Source organism: Bubalus kerabau, chromosome 7, assembly GCF_029407905.1.
Source record: "Bubalus kerabau isolate K-KA32 ecotype Philippines breed swamp buffalo chromosome 7, PCC_UOA_SB_1v2, whole genome shotgun sequence".
NCBI classification, from domain to species: domain Eukaryota; kingdom Metazoa; phylum Chordata; class Mammalia; order Artiodactyla; family Bovidae; genus Bubalus; species Bubalus kerabau.
This window is the reverse complement of record NC_073630.1, coordinates 73,911,849-73,930,569: the sequence shown is the minus strand read 5'-3', so window position 1 is coordinate 73,930,569 and position 18,721 is coordinate 73,911,849. Positions and strand designations below refer to the sequence as shown.

The 18,721-nt window shown below is 48.6% G+C and overlaps 1 protein-coding gene across 6 annotated transcripts in view; it reads right to left on the bottom strand.

The window, feature by feature from the left end:
• Window positions 1-18,015, bottom strand: part of PDGFRA (platelet derived growth factor receptor alpha) — a 49,187-nt gene extending 31,172 nt beyond the window's left edge. Inside the window, exons 1-4 of one of the 6 annotated variants that reach the window (XM_055588561.1) lie at window positions 17,992-18,015; window positions 7,183-7,243; window positions 5,386-5,703; window positions 1,231-1,491 (exon numbers count right to left, since the gene is read on the bottom strand). In XM_055588561.1, the coding sequence (XP_055444536.1) occupies window positions 1,231-1,491; window positions 5,386-5,703; window positions 7,183-7,231 (628 nt within the window). In that variant the 5' untranslated portion in view covers window positions 7,232-7,243; window positions 17,992-18,015. Of the gene's footprint in view, window positions 1-1,230; window positions 1,492-5,385; window positions 5,704-7,182; window positions 7,244-7,784; window positions 8,004-12,916; window positions 13,710-13,786; window positions 13,976-16,535; window positions 16,785-17,172; window positions 17,225-17,991 lie in introns of those variants that run through there. The other 5 variants (XM_055588560.1, XM_055588558.1, XM_055588563.1 and 2 more) reach the window with 5 other exon arrangements.
• Between the last annotated feature and the right edge of the window lie 706 nt (window positions 18,016-18,721).

Here is an 18,721-nt window from a genome sequence, read left to right as displayed (position 1 = left end):
ATAAAATTTTGAAAATCTCAGAAGCCCTGATCTGCGTTGACATACATAATTTGGTATAAAGTACTCCATCCTAAAGGAGATCACTCCTGGGTGTTCATTGGAAGGACTGATGTTGAAGCTGAAACTCCAGTACTTTGGCCACCCGACTCGAAGAGTTGACTCATTGGAAAAGACCCTGATGCTGGGAAGGATTGGGGGCAGGAGGAGAAGGGGATGACAGAGGATGAGATGGCTGGATGGCATCACCGACTCGATGGACATGAGTTTGGGTAAACTCCGGGAGTTGGTGATGGACAGGGAGGCCTGGCATGCTGCAGTTCATGGGGTGGCAAAGAGTCGGACACGACTGAGTGGCTGAACTGAACTGAACTGAAAACACATTCACATATATACATATACACACGTGCAAAACAATAACAATAGTAATAATAAATTCCAATTCGCCAGAAGACCACATTCGCATCCTCAAGCATTTGGGTGCATTATGACTGCAATCACTTTTATTGACAGATCAAGGCTTTACTGACTTCACTTTCCTAGCCACTAGCTCCTATCCCATCATTTATTTATCCTCCTCTTCTCTCCCATTCTGCTTCCCAGTTATTCTCAGCATTTCTCAACCTAGCATGGAGTCTGGCATAAAATAAGCCCTTCACAAGAGTTAAACGGTATACTCTTGCTAACACCATACTGCATGTAAGTGCTCTATAAATGTGTTGGCCCAAGCGTGGTTTATACATTCCCATTTGCATTAACCACTCACATCAAAGGGATGAAGTCGGCAGCTACCAGCTTTTCTCAAAATCACTTTTCTGAAGTTATTAAAATTAACCGAGAAGTCCAACCCCCACAGGTGTGTGTTTGTAGTTACGGCCTTTGTAGTCAGGAATGTGACTAAAACAGTAAGAGGCTTATGCAAGAAAAAAAATTCCTTACAGTATACTGAAGTTGAAACTCGAGGATGAAGATGAAACACGAGATCGTACATGGATAGGAAAGATTTTGCCTTTAGTAATGCCAAGCTTCATATTATTACAGCCACAGAGATCAGCTTAACATTGTAGGTTCAAAGAGGGGTTAATCTACCTTTAGGAGGTTAATGCCAAGTCCCCATATCAGAATTTGGGGGTTCCATCACTAGGGACTAGGATTTTAAAAGAAAACTCTACATGTATTAGATGACTTTGCCTGTACCTCTTATTTAGAGAGGGTAAGACAGAGCACAAGTACCTGTGTAAGCATAAACATTGAATGGAATGGTCTGGAACTTCTTCCCTCTGACCGTGGCCTCACAGATATAGAGCCCGACACTGAAGGTTCCTTTAAAGCCTTGTCTGCTGTCATAGGAGGCAGGCACTACCCCCTCACTGCTAAGTAAGGTCACTGGAGTCTCAGGATCAGTTGTGCGGCATGGGATGATGACCGAATCTTCATCCTCCACGATGACCAAGGAATCTGTCATTCCTAGAGGTACGAAGGCTACATCTGGATCTGACATTTGGGGAAAAAAATGAAAAACACATTAAGGATTAATTTCACCTTCACACATATATGCAGAAAAACAACTTCTTTGGCATTAGTCATATTAGGTATGGATTTTACCTTTACTCATAAATCCAGAAGTGTCACCCCACTGACATGTGTCATCCTAACAGCTAGAAGGTGATTTTTTTAAGTATGAACAATACCAAATTGCCCGTGCCTTCTTAAAAAATACTGAAAACAAATATAAATATTGTCAGAAATGGAGGTCAAAATTTAAACTACAAAACACAAAACAAAATGGATATTAAAATAATCAAGTCTGAAAAAAAATCAAGTCTGCTCAAAACATGAGAAAATACTCATAATTTTTGAATTATGAAATGCTTTTTACAATGCCTATGACCTATAGCTGTATTACTTGAACAGTAGTACAGAAATCTACTAAAAAAATAACCTCTCAAATAATAAATAAAATGTATAATTCCACAAATGTATAACAGCCTGAGAATTTTCTTTTCAAAAGAAAACCGGCTATTTAAACTACTTGGTAATAAGTACTGAGAGTTTCCAGCATCAGTTTCACAAAGGATACACAACTCTAGACAATTGCAAACAAAATCTCTAGCAATGCAGAGCCTGGCCAGATGATGTTTGTGCTGGGGCAAGGGAGAAATAGGAAAAATCTCTGGACAATCTTAGGCAGATCAAGACTCAGTTTAACAAACCCACCTTCCTACCACTGTCTTTAAAGCAGGGGAGCATTTATGTGAGAATGACAATGGGTGACATACTAAATATCTATCCCTTTTGAAACAATTTTTTTTCACTTGTTAGGAAAGAAAGTTGATACAGATGAGAATGGCAGAATAGAAGTGAAGAGGGTTTAGATCCATAGTTACAGAAGACAGGGAAAGGTGCCAATTTTAAATTTTTTTTTTTTTGGCTGTTCCACACAGGTAAGGGATTTAGTTCCCTGACCAAGGATCAAACCCAGGCTCCCAGAAGTCGAAGCTCCCAGTATTAACCAAGAGACCTCCAGGAAAGTCCCAAGGAGCCAATTTTCAAAACTTGAAAAAGCAGAAAGGTAGGAAGATATACTTCTGAAACTCCCTTACTCAATGTCCGCTAAAACAACACAGATGGCAAAAGCTATAAATGGTTTGCATGCTTGTTTATTGAAGCCAAGTACTCTAGTTTGGGGGCTTCCCATGTGACTCAGCAGTAAAGAATCTGCCTGCCAATGCAGGAGATGTGGGTTCGATCCCTGGGTCGGGAAGATTCCCTGGAGAAGGAAATGGCAACGCACTCCAGTATTCTTTCCTGGAAAATCCCATGGACAGAGCCTGGTGGGCTACTGTCCATAGGGCCGCAAAAGAGATACAACTTAGCGATTAAATAAGACAAGACCAAAATTCTAATTGTATTCCCCTTTGATTCAACTATCTGTATACTAAAATTGCCATGACTTGAATTTGTTTTTAGAGTTCCAAATTCCTGAACTCTATTAGCAAAGATTCCAAGAAACAAAGCCACAAAATAACTTCAGGTTAAAATATACAGTTTGATCTGTAACACATCAGCCAGAGTTTCCTTTAAAGTTCAAGTCTTCCCTACCATCAAGTACTACTTATGCAATGCAAGATCCAGGTTCTGTCCCTGGGTTGGGAAGATCCTGTGGAGAAGGGAATGGCAACCCACTCCAGTATTCTTGCCTGGAGAATTCCATGGACAGAGGAGGCTGACAGGCTACAGTCCATGGGGTCGCAAAGAGTCGGACACAACTGAGCGACTTTCACTTTTCACAGATACAGACACAGGTACAGAGATAAACATAGATCATTACAAAGGAATGCCCAGAGAATGCTAGGTGGGTGGTAAAGCAAATGAGATGCATGAGCTTGCATCTCAAGCTCATGGCTAAGTCTAGTTGATTAGGGTGGCTGCTGCCAGAAAGCACCACACATTCTGCCTGACTCTGAAATCCATCCCAACCTTAAGCCGTGCCCTCCAGAGATGTTTCCAGACAAAGACTGTGTGGAACCGGGTCTCCCTAGACTGAAGGACTCCCAGACCTTCTTTACACAGAGGTCTAGGACTCATCTACCCCACCTTCCTTCCTTCTCTCCTTCACTCAGGGTCACGCTTGCACTGCAGGCAGAGAACTCTCCCAGCCTCTGCCAGATCCCTCCTCATTTTCTCTCATAACCAGTGAACCAGTGAAGTTGCTCAGTCGTGTCCAACTCTTTGCAACCTCATGGACAGTAGCCTTCCAGGCTCCTCCATCCATGGAATTTTCCAGGCCAGAGTACTGGAGTGGGTTGCCATTTCCTTCTCCAGGGGATCTTCCCAACTCAGGGATCGAACCCAGGTCTCCCATGCTTTACCATTTGAGCCACCAGGGAAGCCCTTCTCTCATAAGCCTCTCCTTTAATATATCCCTTGCATATTTAACTCCACCTTACTCCTATGCTGGTATTTGCTTCTTGGAGGACAAAACACAACACTGACCAAAATTTTTATTAGAAAGAAAAAAAATCCATTCCAACTCATCAAGGTTAAATACAGGCACACCTTGGTTTACTACACTTTGCTATATTGTGCTTCACGGATACTGGATTTTTCACAAATTCAAAGTTTGTGAATGCTGCATCAAGAAAATCTATAGGTGCCATTTTCCCAACAGCATTTGCTCACTCTGTGTCAAATATGGGTAAATCTTGTAATACTGCAAATGTTTTCATTATCATTACATTTGTTACAGTGATCTGTGATTGGTGATCTCTGCTGCTGCTGCTGCTGCTAAGTCACTTCAGTCGTGTTTGACTCTGTGCGACCCCATAGACGGAAGCCCACCAGGCTCCCCCATCCCTGGGATTCTCCAGGCAAGAACACTGGAGTGGGTTGCCATTTCCTTCTCCCATGCAGGAAAGTGAAAAGTGAAAGGGAAGTCGCTCAGTCGTGTCCGACTCGTAGCGACCCCATGGACTGCAGCCTACCAGGCTCCTCCATCCATGGGATTTTCCAGGCAAGAGTACTGGAGTGGGGTGCCATTGCCTTCCCTGTCTCTGATGCTACTACTGTAAAAAGATTACAACTCACTGAAGGCTCAGATGACGGTTAGTATTTTCAGCAATAAAATATTTTAAAATTAAGGTATGTACATTGCTTTTTAAGACATAATGCTATTGCACACTTAACAGGCTACAATGTGGGACTTCTCTGGTGGCCCAGTGGTTAAGTCTCTATGTTCCCAATCCAGGAGGCACAGGTTTGATCCCTTGGTCAGGGAACTAAGATCCTGCATGCCACATGACATGGCCAAAAAAAAAAAAAAAAGGCTACAGAAGTGTAAACATCCAATGCACTAGAAAACCAAAAATAAAAATAAAAATTTGTATGACTCAATTTATTGCAATATTCACTTTATGTTGGGAGTCGAGAACGAAACCCACAGTCTCTCCGAGGCGTGCCTGTATATGTTTTCTTTAATTTGAAAAATATCATGGTTATTTGGAAGCCATTATAATGAACTCTAAGCCACTCCAAGATAAGGCCTATCTAACTAGTTTTTGTGTCCCCAACACTTAGCAGTGCCTGATACCCAGTACATGCAAATAAGAGATAAAAATGAATAGAAATGAGTCCATTTCAGATTTTCCTCACAATGCCAATAAAAGATGCCACAATGAAATGGTTTTCAAAACTTAATACAGTTCTAAAATGTTAACAATGAATATTTCTGGATGATCACAGGACAAATGATCTTGATTTAAGCTTGTGTGTTTGTAGTTTTCAAATTTTCTCTGATAAATATTTATTATTTTTATACTTCTAAAAACTTTCATACAATTAACAGGCAAGACAGGACAAGCCTGGTCCGGGGGGACCCAGGCAACTCACCTGGCACGTAGATGTAAATGTGTCTGCCCTCGATCTCGTTCTCGTCCATCTGCGTGTGGTTGTAATAGCAAGTGTACAGCCCAGTGTGGGCCGCCGAGGCGCTGACCACTTCCAGTACTGTCACAAAAAGGCCACTGTTGTTCTCCTCGTTTCTGATTTCCACGTCGGGGTACTCTTCTTCAGACATGGGGTACTGCCAGCTCACTTCACTCTCCCCAAGGCATCTCAGAGAAAAGGATGAATTCAGCTGCACAACCCTCTCATTCTCATTGGGCAGGATGGAGGGTAATGAAAGCTGGCAGAGGATTAGGCTCGGCCCTGTAAAAGGAAACACGCTCTGAACAGGATGTAGCCCGAAAGGACGGTCTCACCCAGAGCAGCTTCTGTGAACAATGACCATTTCTACGCAAAAATTCGTTAGCCTGGATACCCATGAAAGGCCCCCCATTATGAACAGCACCGCATCTGCTGAGAGCAGCAAACGCTCCAAAAGCCTCAATAGCCCTGTCCAGCCCTGCTGGGCTCACCCCTCCAAACACTCCAATGGACAGAGGACTTCTCACTCCAGTTCCGTATCTTAGACTCTTATGTGTGACCACGAAATACCACAAGATGGCATAAGCTCAAGCTCATATGGGCTCTTTACTGTCTGCCTTCCCTATGGACAGAGGAACGGGCTGAACAAAGCACAAGGCAGCTTTGTGCTCAAGAAGCATGCATCTTCCATTTCTCACAATACTCTGGCATGCCTCCTCTCTAATGACTTCCAGAAACCAAAGTAGGAGGATGTGGATTTCAATTCAAAAAGAATAAGTCAAGCCCAAGAGTGAAAACTCTTGAGTTCATCTTAGAACCTAAAATGTCAGTTTAGCTTCCCCTGTCTATAAAACTGGTAGAAGAGATATTATGGCTAAATTATGCACTCAAGATCGCTAATCCCCTTCTAAGCCTGGTGCAGGAGTTCACCTAACTTAAGTATGTGTCCACTCTGACTGGTCAGCTTGTTAAGAGGGATGTGGAAAGTGCACCTGAGTCCCTATTGTCCTGCAGGTGAGGAATACAGAGCGGACTTCAGAACTCCTAAATCACTGATCGTGCTCAATGTTGCCATATCCATCCAGGTGAGACCTAAAGAGACTAATAGGCTTAAGTTAACTCCTCAGACTAGAAAAACACTGGTGTCATGGTGAACATCTGCAATTCATGATTATCTGGATGAAAACTAAGAAAGTCCAATAAATATTTCAACACATGGCCCCGCTGGCATCCTCCTGGTGGAAAAGTTAGTAAGCTTCCCCAAGCGTGAGATAGTGAGTAATTCAGTTTCAAGGCCAAAGGTGACTCAAAGATTTTGCAGCAATTAAAGCATCTTCCATTTAAGGCAGGTGTAACTTAAGACAGGTATGATTTCCTGGATGAAAATTTCCTCTCTTTGTTTCCTTTGAGCATTCTTGAATTTATTTCTCTGACCCACCTCTCCTGGAAACCCATGACCCAGGAAACGGAAGAGGGTGGCAGGCAAATTTAAACTATTATTCCTAACAGCGTGTCAATGCCATGATGACACAGACTGAAATTGCCACCAGAGAACATTCTTTTTGGCATTAGCGCAACACAGCAAGGGGAACTGAATGTGTGTAGTCCTTCTAGATAACATCTTGTTTCTCTTTACTCTTTTGGACTGTTTGCAGGAATATAGGCAATACACCCCCAGAGCACAGAACTTAGTGGGGGCGGGGGGGGGGGGGTGGGGATTGCCCCTACGACAACAAACTCAGAGAGGCTTGAGATCCATACCTGTGAAGAGACAGCCTAAGACCAGGAGTGCCCAATGGGAAGTCCCCATAGTTCTGGAAAACTGAAAAAGTCAAACAGAAACAATGTTAGTTAATAAAACAACTAGTCATGAGCCTAGTTCTCTTTGTGCTTTGTGCTATGGAAAATGTTAACGACATCATTTCAGTCAACAACATCCTGGTTAAAGTAAGATTCACAGTTAAAACAGTAAAATGCCTAAGAAGCAGGAGTTAGATAGCCTTGTGTGGGCCCAAGACCATGACAGGAGCCAGCTGAAGTCGAAACCCTTTTTGATTGCCTGCAGCTTTCAAATTCCAAAACGTCTCGCTTTATTGTCTTGGAATATGTCCAAAAGTACAGAAGAACGGTTCCTCTTAAACCATTTAAATTGATTGCGAAAAACAAATAAACATGTGTATTTACTCAACTTCTAAACTTGAGCTGTTTTCACTCAAAATGGGTTGTCATTTGCTTTGTGCTTTGCTAACAGAAAGTACGCGGTCGCATCCTCAGCAACCTTTGGAAAAGATGCTTGGACTGCCAACGAATGTCTTAATACTTAAGAGCCATTCTGTACAGAGGGTACCAGAAGCTGCACTCACCCAGTGTCACTTAGAGGATATCATACGCCAATCTGTAGGCTCAGGCCTGGGGCCCCAGTCCAAGCTCTCCCAGGACCTGCTACACTTAGAGTCAGGCTAAACGAGGCACAGAAAGCCCAGGACACAGGCATGGAAGGTGAAACAGTAAAGGAAGTGAAGAAGTGAGAGGAAATGAGAGAGAAAAGTGTGGCTAAATTCCTGTTTCAGGGATACAGTAAAGCACAGGATAAAATTTGGACGATTCATCACACAGGTCCTTGTACCTTCAGAAAGCAAGTTCTCCACTCTGATCTCCTGCAGCAAATTCTGGGGAACAGAAGAGCAGTGGAGAGAGAGATTGAAACCAAATGTCCCTAAGACACAAACAGGGAAAAGCAGTGGGCAAGAAAGAGAGGATAAGGAAAAGTAAGGGAGGGAAAAATGAAGAGGGACCCATGCTGTCCTGAAGTAAAACCATGGAAGTCTATTCTGGTCCACCTTCTGAGAAGGTCCCTTTATCCTTTTCTTTCCACGTACACCTCACACATTTTATCATCTCCCCCTTCATTTCCCACATGAAGTAACTGAGAAAATGATCTTCCTGAGGTCCACCCGAAGGAGCCTGCAGGGGTTGGGGCCATTGAGCACCCAAGTTTCAAATAAAGAAGCTCCACTGAGAGTCATGGGCAGTGGCACAAGCTACAAGATGATCCTTAAAAAGATCATCCAGGCCTGGGCTTGGGATACCCTGGGTCCCTGAGTTGCTCAAAACCCCAATTCACGCCATGGAGCGAGTTCATGGCACTTAATTTGTTCCATAACCGACTTTGGAAACTAAGATGTGTGTGTGTGATTCCTGAGTAAACTGTCTAAAAAACAGAAGAATACAGTCAATGTATGCCTGTGTTTAGCCCTTGTTTCCTCCTCCTTTTTTTTTTTTTCGGTTGCAGAGGATCCAGTAGATAACAGCCTAGTAGTTTTGGGTAGAGCCTGATCATTTATTTTCGCTTGAATCTGGGAACTGGCCTACCTACAGACATCAGATTTCTGCCTCATTCAAGTCTACCAGTTAAATGGAGGAGGAAGAAAGGGGAAAGATGGAATGCTGATAATGGGGAGGGAGAAGTTAGACAGGAAAAAAATGATGATAATTCTGATTTCTCCAAAGCAGAACAAGAAACCAATATTTGCTCAAAGTGGTCATGTGTATGCCATGCTTGTTAACAATAACCCTTTGAAATATCTGATGTTTTAAAGTGCCACTTGAGGCTCAGAGAGGCTTAGCAAATGACCCAATATCACACAGCTGGTAGTAAAGCCAGGATTCTAATACCAAGTCTGTGTAATGCAAAAACCACGCTCTCTCCAAGCCACCATATGGTCTCTCTCAAGGAAAGGTCAGTATTTCAGCCTTGTGGGCTTCCCCCACCCTCAACTATTTCCTCATGCAAATTGGGGCCCTGCTTTCCTCCTCTGCTCACTGCCACAGCGAGAGAAGCACAAGGCGCTCTGAACCCGAGAGCAATCTGCACAATGCTGGCTGGATGACAGTCTCCAAGGATCCTGGCATGTGCTGGAGGTTCAGGGTTTCCTCACTGCTGCAATGACGGGCACAGGGTCCCCAGAGCCAGGCTGGCCAACCTGATTTACCACATGGCCTGTGTGTTTGTACATATAAATATCAGCCTCCCACTGATAATCCACTTAACGAACTTCAAAGGAGCCCTCCACAGCCAGCTTGGGTTTTATCACATTTATATGCTGCATTTCTCTAGTGAGGCTTGCCAATGATGCACTTTTAAAGCATTCCCAAGCTTGACAGAGGGGCTCGCTGCTTTTACAGGGCAGGCTCTGAAGGGCATTTTGCCCTGGCCAGGCCCCACCAGACTTCCTTCTGTGCATCCAGATATGGGGGACCCAATGCCAGAGAGGATTACTTACTGACATACCAAGTGGGCAATGAAAACAGGACCTCCGAGCAAGCGATAATGGTGCAAATACTGAAAATCAACATGTGTTTGCTCACCATTTCAAACTCCCATCTCTGATAAGAGTGGTTCCCTGGCTAGAAACCCAGGCGTAGTTGTGAAGTTTCATGTCATTACTCATCTGTGACTCAGACAATTTACTCGTGAATAACTGCAGACTGTGAGCCCTACAGGGAGGTGATGGAAAACAACTGGAAAGAACGGAGCTTTCCCTGCCTCTTGGCCCTGGAATGAGAATCTCTAGGAGTGGTATTGCTATTTCCACTGCTTTTCTACTCTGGGAATAAATGCTCCTCCAGAATCAATAACCCCTATCCCAGCGCTCATCCAAAAGTCAGACGTGCAAATATAATTGAGGTTGCAGATTCAGAGAAACATGGCATGCTATGAGTCAGCAAGAATAAATCACTTTGCAAGGTGGAATGATGGATTTCCTCCAAAAAAATTTAATCATAATCATTTCTCTCATGCCAACTGTATGTTGGACTTCTGTCACAATCCTCTATAATCACAGCTCATTGCCACTGGTTAGAGAAACAATCGGAGAAAAAAAGGTCTCTGCTGTGTTCACTCTGAGGCAAGTAACTGTGGCCTCACCTTCTACCCCTCATTCTCATTTGTTTCTTCTCTCAATAGATGCTGATATGATAGAAATGGCATTGGACTAGGCTCTGACCCCACATCTGACACCCAGTCTAACCTCTCTGAACCTCAGTCTCTCTCTGTAAATCAGCACTAAGAATACCTCATTTGCTGGCTTGCCTTAATGCATTATTATAAAGACTAAATTCCACACAGTTTAATTAAAAGGGCTACAGAAACTGCAGCTGTTGGTTTTCATGCTGCCTCTTTTTCTGTAGGTTCCAAAGATGTCTTAGCCAAGAGGGACATCAGAGCGGCTACTTCAACATCTACTTACTGAGAGTCAGGAGCCAGAGGCCACTTGACTGGCCCTGAACCACCAATGTTAGCGGAGAACTGGGTCTGAACTCGGATACAGGGAAGCCTGATGTAGCTATCAAGACTGTTCCTAGCTGAACCAATATACATATACAGTCATGTAAACAGAGAAAAAAAAATCTGTTTGCAGCCACTATTCTTTCTCTTTAACACACTGCCATGCCCATCCCTGCAAACAGAAGTGAAGAGCCATTAACTATGACTCTACAATCAAAACCAACATGCTAAGCTAGAGAGTAAACAGACGGCAAGCAACGCAAGGGCACTATTTCCAGAAGAGAGAGCATGGCATTCTTCTCACAAACCCAGAGGGCTGGCTTCCAGATCACCAACTGCTCAATGCAGCCCGCTGCAGAGCCGCTGAATATTGAATTTCACCCCACCCTGGCATGATTAGAGGCCACTGAAGACTCTCTCACAGTCCCAAAAGCCACTGACGACTTCAAGATTCAGATTTCCGAGGTTCAGTTAATTTCAGCTCTCCTTAGTTAATTCTAACTGTGAAAATTACATGTGCTGTTTTTCTTCCCTGTGACAAACACTCCTGTGACTTCAGTCCAGGCAGTCCAAATGCTGGTTCACCCTGGTGGCAACTTGAGCGAGGGAGTGTTTACTGGGATCTGCACCTCACCAGAACCTGTTTTGTTGTTTTTATCTTCTTGAGTTCCATTAGACATTCCAGTGCTGGGTGGGAGCTGGAGTATTTTTACATGGGAACATTTTATGGGACAATCTGAGCTCATAAACTTTTCTGCTCCCCTGTACCAGATATTTAACCAGGGGAGTCTAAAATGTCACTTCCTGTTGATTGTCACCAAGCTGGTGTGACACCCAATGGGACAACCTTAGGTGCAGCAGCTTGTACTACACTTGAGGCTCACCAAATCCCCAACATTAGGGCTTCACTGTAAAAGGAAACGCAAAAACTGGCCTATCTTCTTCGCAGGTCTGCTCTGATAACCCGATGTGGTGGGCTTATTAGGTAAATACAAAGGATTAACAACTATGGCGAAAGACTACCCCCAAAAGTCCATAAAACAAGGGTTGTCAGTCCAGTGATTCTTGTAGCTTCACAGAAAACGAAAACTTGGTCCTACTGGACAGAAAAATGCGTCTTGCAGATGCCACGACTTGCTTAAAATCTCCGCGAAGCCGATGCCAGCAAAGGATCGTTGCAGTTCTCAAATAAAACCAGCAGGTGGCAGTATTGGTCCAAGAGAAGGCAGTCCTCGGGTTTCGCGGGGACGTAGATGCTGCTATAAGTCCTGTGTTAACATATCTCAAATCTTCCAATCTCCTACTTTATTAGGTTGCACGTTTAGGTTTCGTGGTGCCCTCTGTTCAAAGCCCGTAGAATAGAAGCAGGGCAATTGCCGGTGAAAAGGTTTAACATTCCGCTAGGCCCCAAGAGAATTCGCCAGACATCATCACCAGCACCGTCAGCATCATCCTTGCCCGCGGGTCGTCCGGGGCGACTGAGCTTCGGGAGCCAGGAAAATGGCGCTGCCATTCCAGGTCGCAAAAGTTTGGAAGGTTCAGCAGGAAAAGCCACTCGGGAGTAGCTCGAGTGGTTCAGGGTTTTGTTTAGCCAATGTTCTCCCCATCTCGCAGTCTCCACCCGTTGAGGAGAGACAGACCACCTGGGCCGCACGCTGGGTGGGGTCCCCGACGCCGCGGCCGGGCGCAAGCTGTCGGGTCTGTTCGCAAGCCACTGTCACCGCCTCGTAAACCCCGAGGCGGGGGCCGCGACGGCCACGCAGCCTGGGAATTGCGGGCTGATTGGAAACGACTGTTCCCGTTGCATAATAACGCGGGGTCATAAAACAAACAGCAACAGGCCGCCTGCGCGGCAGAAGGACTTTCGAAGGGCCAGAAAACAAAAGTCGCCCCATCCCTCCAAAGGAGTGCCCAGGACCCTATATCCTCCGCTTCGCCCACATTTCACTACTATGACACCCCCACCCTTATCACCAAACCCAGGAACCTCCGCCCCTCTCGCACACCCAGCGCCTCCAGGGCAGACAAAGTGCCTGCAAGGCGTCACTTTGAGGCTCCAGGAGTGGGTAAGGTGACCGAGGTTAGTCGAGTCCTGGGTCCCAGCGCTGCGCTCCGACCCCGCCGCGGCGCCGACCTCCCGAAGCTGGCGGGGAGCCGGACGGCGCGCCGGACACCCGCTAGAGGGCGCGGCAACCGCGCGAATCTTACCCGGCTCACTCCTCGCTCCCGCCGGTCGCTCTGGCTCCGGGTCCCCGACAGCGCAGCGGGGACCGCGCCTCGCCCACCTTCGCAGGGGAGGATCTGCGCTGGCACGGTCCGGCCCCACCACGCCCCCACAAACCCCGAGCTGGCTGCGGTCCACGCCCTCGGCTGCTCAGTCACCTTGAGGCTGGGGACAACGACCGCCCGCTCCCGGGTTTAGCGTCCTCATCCGCCGCACTCCTAGCTTAGAGCTGCGGCGGCCGCTGCGCCCTAGACTCGACGCTCGGCGTTTGCATTGTTTTCGACTGAGACCTGAGACGGGGGCCGGACGGGGTGGAGGGAGAAGGATCGAGGGGTTTAGGGTTACAGTCGCACGCCAGCGCCTCCTATGGGCCTGAAAGCGCCACGGCCGCGGCCAGCTGCGCGGAGAAGTCTGCTTGGAGCTGAGGCTGCGCTCCCTCCGCTTTAGAAAACCCAGCCTCACCCACTGCGTCTCCCTCGCCCGACGCTCGCTTTGCCCGGGTTGCCCTGTGCACACACGCTCCGCCTGCGCCTCTCGCTCCTCTTTCGCGGGGAAGGGGTAGACTGCAATAGGTGGGGAATTCCGAGGTCCTCTATCCCTTTCAATCTATATTTCCAACGGATCCTTGGTTCACTGTTCAGCTGAAAACAAAAGGAAAATGCCACTGATCCATTTCAGCAAAATACAAGCACCAGCAGAGCCCTAGAGCACTGTGGGGAAAAGCAATCAGCCCCAGCTCTGCATCCTGCAGAAAGGAAGATCGCAAGACCTTTCCCCTCGTCCCTCGTACCCCGACGGCTGATGCTGCGCGCCGACCCTATTAGACTAGAGGCCAGGGAGATTGAGAGCCGCACCTTTCGGCCACTAAGCAGGCTTTTAGCTTTCCTCCTAGAATTGCCACTTCTCCACCAACAACATGTAACAGTCGCGGCTCCCTGGAGGCCAGAGGGAGTCCCACCCACCGGGGTCTGCAGGAAGGCGCCGGCCACCACGTCCCCAGGACGCGTCTCGGCACTGCGCGCCGCCCACGGCCGGTCCCCAGGAGGCACAAAACCGGCCCGCCTCGGCGCCAGACGCGTTTGCAGCTGGAAAGCCTGGCCCCGATGCCCCTCCCCCTACACCCCTCCCCAGTCCGCGCCCTGGGAGGAAAGCGGACCTGGGGCCGGCAGCCGGGACTCCGCTTCGAGCCCCTCTCGGTCTAAAGACTGGAGCTTCCCGGTGCCTTCTTCCACCTCGTCTTTCTGTCTTCCACCCGCCACGACCCGTCGCTTTGGAGTCCAGCTACACTTGGTCAAACCCAAAGTAAGACTGTTCAAGAGCCCGCAGCAGGGACTCACAAGGGTGTCAGTGAGCCTGTTGGGGAGTGGAGTAAGGGCCCCTTTTCCCGAGAGGATTGTGAAGAGGAGAAAACCAACAGAGAAGAAAAAGGAAAGGAAAAAAGAGAGAAGGAAAAGAGCAAAGCAGCAGCATCAGGGCCCGGTTGGGTCAGATGGAGGTGGGGCTGGGGGTGGGAGGGAATGTTAGAACCAGAGCCAGCGCGTCACCGAATGAGGTGCGCACGTCCGGGGAGCCCCTTCCTCCCCTCCAGGGGTCCCCAGGCTCGCCGGTCTCTGGGGTGTTAGTCTGGTGAGCTGGGCAGCTGATTGTCGCGCCCCGTTTGCCCCGGATGTCTCTCCCAGCTCTAAAAAGCTGCCTAGTTCTGTTCGAGAGCGACAGTGCGGAGGCGAGTCGGTCCAAAACGTTGAGCAATTCGGTTGAGGAGCCAAAAAGCCATTTCCCACACAGCGCAGCCCGGGGCTTTTCTAGGCGGCAGGGCCGGGCGCGGGGCAGTCCGGACCTGATAAGGGTCATTCGCGCTCCCTCTCCATCCTCCGTTTGTCTCTCACCCTTGGAGATGGAGTAAGTGGCAAGTTCTAAGCACTCTTTCTGCACGTCCTGGGGTCCTAGCAGAGCTTGGGGGAACAAAGTGTGGGGAGGGCTCTCTGGCTGCGGGAGAGACAAGGCTGAGACGCTTGGCCAGGCTACTTCACACCTGGCCAGGAGGCCGAGGTTCCTGGTCCCTTTAGGCAGCGGTCGAGCCACACTCCCTCTCGCTCTGAGCTGACAGAGACCCGTTCCGAACTGAACCGCTGATCCCAGTCGTTTCCGAGCCAAGGGGAAGCTGCCCGCTCCCTTGGCGCTGTCTGGAGAAGTTCATCTCAGGTATAAAAGCCTATTTCCATGGGGATAGACGATGGAAGAAGGTGGGGCGCGAGGAGACCCCTCCGGGGCGAACAGAGGCTGGCACAGGGAGTGAAATAGATACAGGGACACTGGAGAGGGTGAAGCAGCGCTGGGCCAGTGCAGGAGGCGAGTGCCCCGCACCCCCTTGCGGAAAGGGGCACGGGTACCCCGAGGCAAGTAGTGAGGGCGGTTCGCCTCCCATATATCTGTCTTACCTGGGAACCAAGTTTCTCCGTTCCGAGTTGTCCCTAACTTCCCCCACAATAAGTTCTCAACTTTTTTTCTTTGGCGACCTTCCTTCTTTCCTTCCTGCGGCCGGGACTGGGAGCAGCAGAGCTCCGGGCTTGCAAAAACGGTTCCACCAAGTAAGGGGCTGCGCAGATTGCTGGGGGTGGAGACCACCGCGCACAATGAGGGCCCCTTGGAGCGCAGTTCGAAATTCCTCAAATCCCAGTTGCTGGAATGCGAGGCGACGACGACTTCTTCACTCGGGGCCAAATGTGTTTGTCATTACTCCATAGACCGCCTGCCTGCCCGCCAGCCCGCGCCGCCGTCGCCCCCGCGCTACAGCGCGCAACCCGAGCGCGCTGCGGGGCTGGCGCCTTCTCTCCCTCGCAGTTCACTGATTCCCACAAACCACTGATCACCAAACCTTCGCCCAAATCGGCGCCCCCTCCGCTCGTCTCATAGCCGCCACGGTTGTACTGAGTCTGGCCCTTACCGGGCGCAGCACCGTCCAGTAATTACGCGTCCTGGGTCGGCGCCATGTGCACCCGGTGGGCACCCCAGGTCCGGCCCTCTCCAGCCGAGCCCTTCACGCCTCCCCTCCCCTCAACCCCTTCCGCTCCCCACTCCGCGCTTGTCTCTCCCCACCTCCCTAGGTCCACCAGTCGCGCTCCACACCGCCGGCTACAGTGCTGTCCCGCCAAACCGCGGGCGAGGAATGAAAATACTCATTAAAAACCTGTAGCCTTCCAGGACTCCATGCCAAGAAGAGGGCAAACACCTCTGCCCCCACTCCCAACACTGCTTGGTGCTCGTCCCAGTATACAGGAATATCACCCCCAACCCCCAAAAGAAACCTCAAAAATGTAAGCCTCAACAATTTCTTTGGAAGGCCATAGAGTTGTTAGAAAAATACTGCTTTTAAAAATAGGTCTGGAAAATGTGTTTTTTTAAACCCCTAGACTTTCGAACTCTATGGTTATCTTCCCTCCAAGTGAAGTTTATTCAAAATAAATTACTCTCTGGACATACAACTAGAATTCGACTCCAATTTTTTTTTCATCGCCCAAAGTTTGAAGTTACTTCACTTCTAGCCCAAAGAGCCTGATTAGGGATTTCTTTTAGAAACAAAAAATCCTTTTTCTCCTCCCTTACCTTCTCCTCCAATGTCAATTCGCAATGAAAATCCTACATGAGGAGGAAAAAGTGTGTCCACGGCCTGCAGCCCTCTCCTGCAGTCCCCTCCTCTGTTTCTCTCCCTCTAGCTCCAACTGTAATGGGCTCAAAAACCGCGTTTTGTAATTGATTCAATGTTATAGTCCATCCTTCTAAAACTAATCATTTGCTCTAAGTAAATAGCTGTCAGGAAATGAAGCCCCCCCCTCCCCTTGGCCTCTTCAAAATAAGAGTTTCCCTCGAACTCCGTGCGCTCTGAATCTTCCAGCCTCCAGATTGCGCCTTTGCTTTTCGCTCTTACGCAATCAGGGGGTCCAGCCCCAACCCCCAGACTGCGACAACAACTGGGGGGCGGAGAGAAGCCGACCAGATGGGGTGGGGGGGAGGGGGAGGTGTTGATGCTCTGCCGGGAAAGAGGTTCGTGAAAATACAAACTGCCCATCATTTCCAAAATGAGTTTGCCTCTTGATTTCGGGAGACAATTTCCTACACTGCTACGTTGCTTTGTATTTTCTTTGAAAGGTAGAAAAGGATCACGTAAAATTGCGGTTAATGCCCAGAGAGAATATAAATCTGGAGTCAAGAAGTGTCCTTTCGGTAGAAACTCGTAACCCACCTAGAATCCGGGCCGTCGGGAGAGGTCTCCGAGCCGTTGCGTTGTTTTGAACCTGGGGTCTTTTAAGGAAAGTGCCGTATAGTTGCTAATCCTTTAATGGGATTAGGCAAGCTGTTGAGTCTAATATGAAGATGATGGGTGGTTTTTTTCTTGGGCGGGGAGGGGGTTTGCTTTGGTTTGGTTTGATTTTGTATAAAGACAGAATTGAAGTAGGGTACAGAGTCGAGGGTCTGCCGTAGGTTTGGAACTTTCTCCGACAGAACGACCTTTACTCTCTTAAAGCACTTATCTTGTCTTGCCTTTGTTTTCATGGTTATCTGGGCGAGGTTGTCCTGGCTTCTATCACGCACACAAAAAGGCTCAGGCTTGATCGTCTGGGGAATCTTCTACAACCAGCCTGCCACCTCCGCGTTCAGGGAGAGGGTACAATTTGACTCTCCCCGCACCCTCTCCCGCCGCGTGGGTCGGGCCGTACGGGTACACTAGGGATAAGAGGGGAGCCCCCAACCCTAGCCCTGGGGCGCCAGGCAGGAGACTAAGCCGGGAGAGGACGATCCTGCTCGCGAAGGAAAGGGGGCGCTGACGCTCCAGGAACCAGACCTGGGCAGAGTGGGGCTTCCCAGCGAGGGCGGGGGGAGGGGAGCGCGTTTGCCTTCACAACCTTTTCTAATTTCGAATTCTCTCGTTGGGTGGAGGGCTCAACCTTTACCACCACCCCCGACTCTCCCCCCCACCCCCACCCCCCAACACACACTTGACAGTGGCCAGGGCGGCCTGGTTTAGGCTGGAATGTGGGACAGCCATCACCTTCTCCCTTACTTAGAGAGTGGACACGGAGCAGCCTGCAGGGGATGCTCACAGAGAAGTACTCGAAGGGGTGCTGTATGGAACTGCGACCGGCTCCTGGGGTGTCAGGTTCGTGAAGACGCCTGAGGCTGGGCTAGGGGCCTCATTCCCCCAGTCCTTCTGCGCAACCGCCTCCTGTGCATCTTCAGTTCGGGTGACTGCACTGCTCACTATTACTTCCACATGTTCCTTCAGGAAATCATTGAAGGCAAATATATGAACAGCCCCTTGTTCGGAATGCTAACAGGATACCGTAATGTTTGTAGATAACGAACGGGGACTAAAGAACCCCCCAAAATCGGAGTGCGGAATAATAGGGGGAAAGCGGGTGCTGGCTTTCATGCTAATAATAAAATCCAGCTGAGATACAAATTTTTATACCAAGGACTCGAGAGGGTAGGAGGCGAGGCAGGGCGCAGGGCCTACCCGGTAAGGCCTGCTTTGCTGCTACGATATTGCCAGCCTGGTCAAGCCGGGATCTCCAGGACGCAGGCCTCTACTCTCCCCGCCCACAAATGGTAACTTCACAGTTCCTTTCAGAGACGCTTAAAGGGACCCGAAAAGCGGACTGGGCGGGGGTGTCTTCGGGCCATAACTCCTCGCGAGTTTAAAACAGAGAGAACGGATGAGCAAGTAAGCACTCAGTTGTCCTTCTGGTAGTAATTACCTGCCTAATTTGAATGATGCCTTTGTTATGATCATT